The sequence below is a fragment of the Anopheles coustani genome, unplaced genomic scaffold (assembly GCF_943734705.1).
Source record: "Anopheles coustani unplaced genomic scaffold, idAnoCousDA_361_x.2 scaffold_12_ctg1, whole genome shotgun sequence".
NCBI lineage: Eukaryota > Metazoa > Arthropoda > Insecta > Diptera > Culicidae > Anopheles > Anopheles coustani.
Window position 1 is genome coordinate 472204 of NW_026525384.1, and position 12180 is coordinate 484383.

The 12180-nt window shown below is 36.7% G+C and overlaps 1 protein-coding gene across 1 annotated transcript; it reads right to left on the bottom strand.

The window, feature by feature from the left end:
• Positions 1-358: 358 nt before the first annotated feature.
• LOC131271200 (neuropeptide-like precursor 1) lies at positions 359-10078 on the bottom strand. Its single transcript, XM_058272594.1, has 5 exons — positions 10001-10078; positions 6049-6754; positions 5524-5737; positions 4939-5091; positions 359-3087 (listed from the first exon to the last, which is right to left on the bottom strand). The coding sequence occupies exons 1-5, from the start codon at positions 10076-10078 to the stop codon at positions 2739-2741; spliced, it is 1500 nt and encodes a 499-aa protein (XP_058128577.1). The 3' UTR covers positions 359-2738.
• Between the last annotated feature and the right edge of the window lie 2102 nt (positions 10079-12180).

The window sequence follows — 12180 nt, forward strand, 5'->3', positions numbered from 1 at the left end:
CAATCCATCCATGTTCGACTGGATCGGTGGCAATGGTGCAAACAAGGCTCCAACGATCAACCTTGGAAAAGAGAATGGTCTCGAAACATCACGACGTACTGATGACAGCTCCGAAGACGATAGGCTTCCTTCCGTCCTCAAACCCATTTTTAAAACACGTAACACAGAACAGTTCTACCAAACCGATAGCATACTACCTTGGATCACTACAATAACTGAAAAAAATCCTACAAATTCATCTACTATACTTACCACATCTGCTGATATGGGTTGAGTTATTCGAAAGGTATTAACTCATTCCCAGTTATAACTCCATCAAAATTTTTATTTAAATAAAACAAATATCGCGCTGTAAAGTAGCATTATGAATTCATTCGTGTAATTTTATTTGAATGCTTTATATTTCATTATAAGGACTTTTGTTTATTTTCATGCGACCATTGCACAGATCGTTAGGGAGAAAGTGGTTCAATCGTTATGATTAGCTCTTATATATCTGTATTCATATATCATGTATTTATATTTACGTAGTGATGCTTGTCGGAACCCAAACGAATGACATGTTTACACTTTTTGACCGACATTAATGTTTCTTCATTTATTTTAAAATACAGTTCACAAAAAATAAATCGAACGACCTCTTCTTATGAGCAGAATTACAATCCTGTGGATGTCCAGGGCGGCCTTGTCTATGCGTTTTTTTCTGCAGTATAATATTTTACTTGAAGTAACTTTAATGTTATATGGAACACACCAGTTACAAACTTTTCAATATTCATGATATAAATCTTGTCATACGCATGGATGTGAGCATGCTTTATCTATGCCAATGATAAATTATTGTCTTGTTTGCACTGCATTCATTTAAATACTAGCTTTCCAGCACTTTTCTAGGCACCTGCTGAGTGTCCTACAATATTTCATATTTTAATATATCTTTATTTTATTATTGTTGCCATTTATTGTCAGATTTTGCTTACGATGCAATATTACACATTGACAGTAAACATTTATTATTTCAGACTTCAAGTGTGTCAATCTGTTTACCCCATTCTACGTAGGCAGACTCTTTGTGGGAAAGGTCACAATGATATAATTCCTATTTTACTGTTTGGAGTTTTGATTCTGTAATCGATACTAATTATCCTTGAGGGAAAACTGTGCATGTCTTATGGCATTGTGTCATTATTGTAATCCTCCTTGTTGTAACGCCCAACTCCGATGACGCTGCCGCAAATGTACGACATATTATTGTCCTAAGTGCCAATGTTTTATTCGTATTTCCTTTATAGAACAGGTTGTGTAGCTGTCAATGTCAATATCATCACAAATATCATGTACATGGAGATATTAGGTAATATAAAATTTTCGACCATTTCTTCACACTGCATGGGATCAAAATGCATTTTCTTATAATTGATTGCCGCATGTTGGCTTTGTAATAAGTAATCGAAGTATTTTTATCTCTTAATTTTTTCCACAAGATTCATTCACTCGTCGGACTTCAACGTGAAAACCACGCCCGTGCAAGGAATAACATTTTCAAAGCTACAACCTTTATTTATAACATAAAACGGCAGAAGTCGTTCAAAAATGTATAGAAACGAGTGAAAATCGAGATATTATTGTCAATTTAAATTGATGTTAAAACATTATTAGCGTAGCCATTTTTTACACAAATTTCGGGCTGCATTAGCAAAGCTTCCAGTTATTCTAACATCCAATTTATGTTGTAAGCAAGGAAATGCTACAGAATGCTGAAACATTGTACTAGCGAACCATTTGACCGTTTCCCAGTTAGCCTTTTGTGTGTATGTGTTTTTATTCTAACGTATATTGTTTTTATTGTTTTCATGCTAAGAATAGTTGACACCATCGAACAAAAGTAAAATAAGTCAAAAGTAATGTGAGCTCATATCAGAAAAGTTGAGATATTTTACATGGTGTTTTAACAAATATCAATCTTGTTTATTGAAGGTTTAATGAAATCTTACGTTAAATTTTTATGTATTATAAAATAATTATACTCCCTAATTAACGCAAGACGCTTGTAAGGCATATCAGTACGTTTCGTCCAAACAATGTTTCCAGCTCCTGCTATCCTGAGTAATCGGATTACTCTACACTATTGAATGAAGAGTAAAAAATCACAATGCCAGTTGATTTTTCAAATGTATTGTTGAATTGGCTCAGAATGCCTGGAATCTTTGCAATGTTTCATAATCTTTTGAGTAGATCAATTAAAATAACCGCACCAGCCATCATTTCGTTTTCAGCTACTTATCTCCAGGTTTTAAATATTTAATTCTCCAAACACCACAAATGTATATCAATTTGCATCAGGATAATATATGATCATCATTCAAAGATTCGTGTATAATATGCATTGGACAGTTACATATACGAGGCTGTCACTACCATCTTGATTATTGTTTCAGTTTTCCATTGTGTTTTCTAAATATTTGATATGAGCAAAGAGATATGAGAATATTTTGATATTATACCGAATGAACTTACAATCAAAAAACGATTACAATTCATTCGGTTGTAAGTTGTGTTTATATTCAATGGAGTCGCAATTGAAGACACAAAATAATAAAGATTTCAAACACTCCCTTGAAAACTTAAAGGATCTATTCATATTACACAATAGCTTCTTTAAATAAAATTATGTTTTTGTATTTTGGTAATTGGTAAGTTGTTCTCCATATTAGAAACATCAGCTAGCAAAATACAAATTATTTATAAAACCCCGTACTTCTACCGTACATAGCCTGAATGTACTTATTGTCCAGATAGTACTGTTTCTTAAGATGGTATAGCAACTTACGCAGGCGGCTGGCGCATCGGTACTCCTCGGCCGTGTAAAATGGACTCATTCGTTCACTGAAGTATTCTTCGTGAGCGTAAGGATGATTCACGAAGACCTCTCCAGTGTAGCGCGGCAACTCGGGGTGGAGCTGCACCCCACGAGGACTGTAGCCCTGGAGTTCTCCAGCTAACGGTGTCTCGGAATCCGCTAATGCATTGTCTACATACGCCGCTGGTTGGCTGTCGTAGTGGCTCTGGTCGGGAGTAAAATTCGACCTATTCAAGCAACAGGGTAAAATATACGGACGAACATACAAATTAGATATTTCAGTCCATTAAAATTTATCAATAAAAAACAATTCAAACGAAACTTTCAAAAAGTACAGTGCGTGCAAATTAAAAAATGCAACTGACCAGTTTTTTTTAATCACACATATTTTACTACGAAACAACCGATCAAAACAATTCATTGCAACGTTGAATACACAGATTTATGGGTTATGATTTATTTCCCAATGGATTTGTTGAACTAGTTTCAATTAATTTGACACCTTTTTGTTAATTTATGTTCTGAGCAAGATATACATCTATGATAAACTATTTCGAATGTTTCGAAGAATCATGCAATCATATACATTAAACTATTTGTATTGAATAAAACATAAATTGGAAACTAGCTAAGAAACTGGAAAGACAACAGGAAATGCTGATCACCTGCTTCGTGGACGTGCTAAGGTTTGTTTGGTTTAACAGTGTAAACATTTGTTTTGTTTTTCATTGCCGATGAATGGGAAGAAGAAAAGTAAAAATAACTAGTGTAAATACTCTTTGCAGGAGATATTTGTTATCATGAATACAACCCCAGATAGGGATTTTTCTTGGAACGAATAATGCTCATTCATATGTTGTGGCAGCGTCGTGTACAATAAAATAGACTGTGTGTTTTTTCTTCGAATGATATAAATGAATACTCCATTGCCAAAAATCCTTAAATAAATTGTTAAAATATAAATAATAGTGTTGGTATCGCAAAAATAAACACACACGATACAAACAATGCGCGTAGCGTTGAAAGAGTTTCAGAATATATGACCTTATTATGCAGTACATTAAACACATGTGTGTACAAGATAGAATATACTCATCTCATACAAAATTGCTGTTGTACTCTATTATCTTATCATTTGACCTTACATTCTTCGATTCAAGGTAGTTATCTTTTTATTTACATAACTGATTGCTTATGTACACCAGCAACAGTCGTACAGAAAGACTGCTAAGCGCGGTATTTCTAGAAAGCGCGATGTCAGTTACTCTTGTAATGGTCACTTTAGAGGACTGTAATTTGAAAGCAACTGTGTCAACGTTGTTACTGATACCTAAGTATATCAACCTAGCATGAGATACATCCTGGTTAAGGAAAGTAATAGCTGATACAAGGGTCCGTAAGAGCAATGCGTATACATCGATTAGAACACGGCCGTTGCTCTTCCACGTGCGCGACTTGAATTCTATGTCCAATACCTTCCCTGCTTAGGACAATTAGTTATCCACATACGCCAACCGACGAACATTCAGCACCAAACAAAACTTCATTTAGTGCAATATTTTTAAATTAGAATGACTTGTCTTTTCTCGCCCAAAACAGTAAGAACTGATAGAATTTCAAACTTACCCTAAAATCCCTATCGATAGATTCACAGTGTCTTTCTTCACATGCCTTTGCTACAGATAGACTCTAAAAAGCATGTTGTACCATGTGACAGTTAATTTTCTTACAGTGTGCACAACAAAAACTATACCTTCCAAGGTGTTTGACCGGAGACTAACAACTAAACCATTGGAACATTTATTTAAGACATTGGTCAAAAACATTACTAAGTAGTAAGACGTGTGGAGTTGAAGTATGCAAAAAAAAAGGTTCTTGGTAACAGGAAGGGACATTTATAGCAGCTTCTTTATGTCTTAGAAACAACAACGAGGAGGCGTACACTTGCAAACATAATTGCCAGAAGGACTAGGGAGTAGCAATATGCAAACAGAGTCAAACATCATCATCATCCATCTCATTCCTTTGATAGAACATCTACGAACAAGCAACCGCTTCAACTTCCTACTATTTGAGACCTCGCCCTTCCGGCCCGGCTGAAACGGTTTCCACGTAACGGTCGGAACGATGGCGCCCAGCCAGAACGAACGATAGAAGCAATGTGACGTTTGGTAGGCCTGGTGTCTGCTAGCTCATTTTCGCCATATCCATTTATAACGTATCCTTTGCTACTTCTCGGGATGTTATCATCAATAATATTATCGCGGTTATAGGCCGTATCCTCTTCGTTATTATAAGAAAATCCGAAACCAGAATATTCATCACTAACATCGCGTGTATACTTCCGTTTCGTATACTGACGATAGCGATTCAATGCTCCAACTCGGGGTAGGGAACCTGATTGCGCGTTTGAATCGGACAGTCAGAGAGGAACAGAATACAAAAAAATATCATTTTTCCAACGCCATCAGATGACCATGTTCACTACCTCGGCATGCTTTCAAAGTCGCTTTTGGCGGTAGCCGTTGCAAACATTATTGCTATTGTTAAGTGTAACTTATCTAAAAGCTTTTGATCACAACATGAGCCGGGACTATGGACATGGCTGAGAGATTTTTAATTCATATAAAATTTTGCCACACAAATGAATATTTGTCAATTACTTACCAAGGAAACGCTTCTGTTCGAGATGATTGTCTGTATTGTAATAAGGATATGTTTGAATCATCGCCGCCATTAGTTCCTCATAGTCAACAGGAACCGTTTGGTGTACGGGTTCTAGAACTTCCGGACTGCTTTCTTCGACATCATCGTAGTACAACTCACGTTTTTTTCGGCCACCTTGCGAGTTCTTTAGCGATTGAATATTACGCTTTTCTGTGAAAAGTTACAATTTATCATGTTCAATATAATCATTGTAATCATGAAAAAAGTTAAGCTTTAAAATGGAGATTATAAAAAAAAGTTCTATGGTGTAGAGGTTTTACAATATTAAGGATAACCAATTAACTGTATTAACTCTATCAAGATTCGAATTTGTTCGTAAGGCCTTTTCCGAAAAACCGAGCAAAGAGTAATTATGTTAGGTCTAACTATTCCCTATAACTAAACATAAATTAAAATATAAAACATCATATGGACCTGCTTTTATGTTCTTCAGATTATTTGCATTACTTTGTCTTGCTTACCGTTATCACCAGTTGATCCTGACCCATCAGAGAGTTTATTATTCAGTTTCGGTAAGCTCCATCCGCGTACCAAAGTTTGAATATTACGCTTGTCTGAATTTCCGTACCCCGGAAGTGCATTATCACGAGCTAAGGATTGCATGTTGCGTTTTGGAGCAATCGACGGTAACATGCCGGTACGAAGCAATGACTGAATATTTCGTTTTCCGGGAAGCTCATACTTTCGAGCCAACGACGCAATGTTTCGCTTGCCATTTGCCATGTAACCGGACTTGAATGCTGAAACAACATTCCGTTTATCCTCGGTCCACTCGCCGTCTGGGGTGGTGTCTTCCGATTCAGGATCGCGAGATGGCAGTTGTCCGTTTTTGGCCAGTGTAGCCAAACTGCGTTTCAGATAATCTGGTTGATTGCGTAGCAAACCGGCCCGTGCTAGTGCATCTATATTACGTTTTCCAAAAATAGCACCATCTCGCACCAACGACCGGTACGAACGTTTGTCTTCGTAATGACCACTGCCAGCTTCAGAGCTCTCATCAACAGTTTGATAGTTATCAGATGGTTCTTGTTCCAAAATGTGTCGTAGTTGAGTGCGGAGGGCAGCAGCATGCATTTCATATCCTTCATCTGGGTACGTTAAGTCACGTAATAATGTCTCGAGCTCGCAAGGTTTTAACCGTCTTCCCTCATAGTATTGAGCATTTACCTGGAATAATAATAGTAATAATATATATTAATAATAATGCTTTTAGGCACCATATCTTCAATAGACATCATTATTATTATAATAATCATTATTATTATTAGTATTTAACTTTAAAATTGTTTGACACACCGGCTTTACAAAATCACAGTACTTAATCCAAACAGTGGGGTTCGCGGCAGCCGAGCGGTAGCGCCGGTGCATTAGATAAGTTAGGACGTGGTAGACAAGACAGATACCAGCGTGTAAGAAGGAGGGCGGAGCGCATTATGTGGAACGGAATATAGAAGCGGTGGCCGCGAGAAGGATAGGATAACCAGGGCATCAATGTCAATGATTTTGTTTTATTTTCAACGATTTCAAAGTTTCTTTAGAATTTGAATAATTTCCTAATTCCAACTTAAATAGGACCTACGCTAACAGCATAAACAGTTAGTTTGGTAAGTAAGCGTTCAACAACCTACAGCAGGGCTCGGCATTCAATTACTAAAAATTTCCAGATGATTAAAAGGAAACCGACAGCCAGAGGCGGATCTACCTATGAGGTCCACGGTCCACCAGCAAAAAAATAATTTAAAATGTTTTCGTCATCGCTGTTAAAATTGATAAAAAGATTTGATAATTTGAGAGCGATTTAAAAACCCTTTAAATTAAAAAAATAAAAATTTAATTCAGAGTGATTATTTTCAGATAATGAAGATCTAATGTCTGATTTCATAAAATAAGCAAATATGCGTCCTTTACGTGTATAAAGGATTGCTAACTGTTGTAAAAAATAAGTCCAATTTTGGCCATAAGTATAGAAACACTTAGAGCAATGGAAATGTCTGGAGGGCCCCGTTTATCCAACCGCTTGGGGCCCCCGAACGGATCCGCTTCTGCCGACAGCGCAGGCCGGATACCTTAAACCAGGGATGTCAAACATGCGGCCCGCGGGCCACATGCGGCCCGCAAGAACATTGGGTGCGGCCCGCGACCCCTTTGAAACATTACATCGAAAGTTTGGATCCTTGAGTATTGGCTTATAGCAAATACCAATATATTTAATGTAAATTTTTTCACGATCTGCGAATTGCAAGAGAACTGAACGAATGTCAATTTAAACAATTTCAATATGAAAGTGATATGCAACTTTGCAGCAAAGGTTTTACACAGATTTTTCTAGACAAGTGGATAAATAGTGTTTATAGAAAACAAACGTGATGAACTACAAGACCATTCCATACAAAATAAGAAATGCGGAGCAATAAGTTAGCTATTGTAATTGTATACCTTTACTTTTCTAAAATCATTAACAAAATACACAATAGTGTTGAACTGCAACATATATTTCAATAAACTTGATTTGAATTCGTTAAAATTTGGAAAACGACTGAGCAACAACCCCTCTCTTTTACTCAAAATTTTTCAATTTTATAAGAAGTAATATAATACGAAAAAATGTGAAAATGTAAAACATGATTGACTGTTAAGATAAAACCACATTCATAAGAACATATTTTCATCACTCCAATCAATTATATGGTTTGGCCCGCGAGCCTATTTTGGGAGAAAATGCGGACCGCGAACCTATTTCGGGAGGAAATGCGGCCCGCAAGGTGAAACGAGTTTGACATCACTGCCTTAAACGATGACTTAATGTTTTCAAGGTAGTACCATTTTGAATAGAGTATCAACTTTCTAATTAGTAAAGTTACTTAGAACGTGAGAAGTGATAAAATATTTGAAATTTTATCGTTAAACTTTTTGAAGTTTTTTTTTTTTTAATTTTGACTTTTTTCAGCATAGAACAAGAACACCTCGCCCAACAATTCTGATCTTCATTGTTGTGAAGAAAATGTAAGCAAATCCGATAAAATTGAGATGGGTTTTTCGTATGAAGCACTAACATTTTCTTACGGGAAGGATAAAATCAGTTGGCAGCCCGAATTTGGACCGCGGGCTCGACTTTGCCGACCCCTGACCTACAGTGTCAACAAATATCTACACCGAAAAAAGTTACGGTGGTGGCGAGCAGTGAGATTTAAAGACAATTAAATTTCTTGTTATTACTTGATTTTATTTTCCCGAAAAAGCAAAATTGTTGATCAAAATGTGATCCCGCTTTTGGTTACATGAAAACATTGAAACGTATGTTGTGTTTTTTCACTGATTTTGGATGGTTTTAGCTCCATTAAAGTTAAGATTGTTTTGCAAGATTAATAAATTAAAACCTAAGAGAGCAACGTTAAAAAAATTGACAAACCTTCATCGTTGATAAGAAAAAAGTTAACCAAGTTATTCGAATGAAGTCAATTTTATTGTGAAGTTACATCTGTTAAGTACTTTCAAAAAATATTCCTACGGCCAACAAAGCGGCCTTGGCCGAAACATTAGCCATAGCCGACAAAACCAATCGTGTAACGATGTTTTCAGTTGTTGTGAGGCATTCATTTCCAAATATAATACTATTCCGTTAGTTCCTACCTTTAAGTGTTGTAAATGATTTTCGATTGGTTGTAGTTGAGAGGCATAAGAAGGGTTAGCAATGTGAAGTATATCAATTATATTTGATTTACTGTGGGCAGGTATGTCCAAACTACTGAATCGTACTCTTTCTGATGTTTTCTGATAAATTTGCCTAATTCCAGAAGGTACGGCACACTATACACTCCTCCATACGCCAGAAGTCTTGACACGAAGAACTTCGACTTTGTGCAAAGCCTTCTCGCTGCCTTTCATCCACGATATGGCGTTCTATGGGAGTTAAGGGACCCCAAAACATTTTAAATATACTGTAACAAGCTTCAAAAGCAACAAAAAGTATCAGGATGTTTTACCACTTGTCTGCCTTTAAATAATCTTTGGTCACGTGATCCATGATAAAGCTGGATATTTTAACACACAACCAAACGTAGATGGTTTAATGTTTTAGCCACGGCGGATTCAACTTAAATTATACAGTTGTCAAACTTGTTCTAAATTTAAAAGAAATGCTACTCTTCATTTTGCTTTTAACAGAAAGTTGCTTGCGTTTTCCGTTTTTACATGAAAGGTCGTTGAAATTTGTCTATTTTTTTAATCCAAACGTTATTTCAACTGTACAAAGGTGTCTGTGGTCATCGCACATACTTATTATTTTAAATCAAGAGATTTCAATTTTCAACACTAATTTTGCTTTGCTCATGTGGCCAGCTATTAGTTATCAACAAACCAATAAATTCTAATTGCATTACAGGCATCCATTCTTACTTTGCTAATTATACTTACATGGTGGAATACTAGGATAAGCAGTGTAAAAATCCTCAGATACATCTTTGGCAGACCAAATTTTTCGCATCGAACCATTGTATTTTAGGTAGCCACTTTTGACAATAATTTAGTAACCGGTGTTTCGCTTATTAACTCATTTACACCTCACAGCGCGTTTATATCCCGAGTACAACCACCAACACTATTTTCTTTCAAAAGCACAACCTTGTAACTTATATTAACACTGTTCTTCTGCACTACGATTCTATTTAAGATTAAGTACCCTGGAAAGAACAAAACACTTTCAACCTTTTACATTGGAATGTGAATAGTGAGCAAATCCTGTTTATTCAAACACACGATATTTTCCTTCTTTCATGTGCCGAAACAGGATACACAGCCATAAGTCCTGATTAAGGTATACAGTATACAGGGTAAATATGCTGCAATAATAAAATTACCATCACCATACTTGTGTCAACTTTTACACATGGTTTGTTAATGACAAAATGATCAAGTGAATACATCGTCAGTTGGAAATTCTATAAGCCACCTGCAGAAAAATCACTATCAATTTTACTTTTCCCCACTATTAGTAAGGTCAGTCTACTTCGTGGTAATGAACAAGAGGCCCAAAATTTTTTGAATGTATGCAATATTTGGGGCTGGTGCTAATACTGGCACTGTGCCTGGGCATGTTACTTTTGCTAATGTACCAATCCAAATCCAAAAGACTGCCTGAGGAAGCGAGAAAAGACAACCTTGGGGGGGTTGAAAAATGACGCTTGATGATTCAATTAAATCGCATTGCTTGGAGAATATTTTCGATTACGATCCTTGCAAATCATTATGTTCTCATAAACAACAAGCACAACATTCGCGATAGATTAATAAACGAACCACTTAGACACCACATCACAAAATCGGTCTTTTCGATTCAGTCATAACCTTTATTGGCACAAGTGTACTTGTAGGTAATGATTTATCATATTTAATAAATCGGAAATCGTAATTGACTAACAACGCACAGACAAAACACTTCATTGAACTGAGGATAGACAGAGTGTTGCTTTCCGAAGAAACTACAACCAACACCTAGAAAACATATCCACACCGCTATAAATATCCTGAACGCTGCAAACTTGGCACTAGCCTGCAGAGACATACACTTGCATGAGCCCTACCAACTAAAACCTGGAATCCGTGTACCGTCACACTTAGTGCTGCGTCCGGAATCGCCTGACCAAGCGTACGATTCAACAATCCTTTTTATATCTGCCCAGTCTTGAAAAATTTCATGCAGGCGAATGAATGAATGAATGCGACCCGAACGTAGGCGCATGCGTACTGCCACAACCTTTTGGTCGAGAGCCTCAACAATTTTCCTACAAGGACAAAATATACCCACTCACCGACTGTGACTGTGCTCAATAGAGCTGCTCTGCCATTTATAACATCATGGGATGCTTAGCAACACTCCCTTTATCACGAACAGAAAAGCGTGGCTCCCGAACAGAAAAAAACAGGCAACAGTTGTGCTGGACGCACTGAGTTACCACTCAAAATGTGGCAATTGTAAAGCTCTCCTAAAATTTCCCCAAATGCTATATTTTTTCAAAATAATTATTGAATCTGTTTTCCATAAATCTGGAAGCAGTTATGAACAACAAATAAACTAAGAAACGTTGTGTTCGTTAAGTCTTTAAATGATTTAATTTCATTACAAGTGCATAAATTGTTCAGTAGAATATTCTGCGCGCAGAGTACCCAACAATTCATTCTATCATCGACAAACAAGCATCCCTAAAATAAGACTGACAACATTTATTGCCGCCGGAAGGAAAGATTTCATTCTGCCCACACAATCAAAGGACGTCATCCGAATGATTGCTACAGCGCAAGGCTTCGGTAACTTGTTGATAGTCCAATAAACATGTATTTGCATTCATCACTCGTATGCTTTGGCGCTTCCATCGTATCGCCACGAGGATGGAAACATGATACACTACCACCAGCATCAGTATCTAAGGCTGTGGTGCAATCCCCATTTCATTCGCAAGCTATTCCTCGAGTACTCATTCATAAAGCCTTCGGCATGGTTCAAGTGTGCCTGCAAAGTTATCATTTCCCGACGCGCTTTGCTCCTTTGACTGATTGCATTTCCTTCACGAAAACTTTTTCGATAATCATCGTATTCA

Coding starts and splice junctions, on each gene's coding strand:
- LOC131271200 (XM_058272594.1), bottom strand. CDS start 10,078: ATGGTTCGATGCGAAAAATTTGGTCTGCCAAAGATGTATCTGAGGATT. Junction 5,092..5,523: donor CAGAAGCGTTTCCTTGGTAA/GTAATTGACAAA, acceptor CATCCCGAGAAG/TAGCAAAGGATACGTTATAA. Junction 3,088..4,938: donor AGCCGGGCCGGAAGGGCGAG/GTCTCAAATAGT, acceptor TTGCTTGAATAG/GTCGAATTTTACTCCCGACC.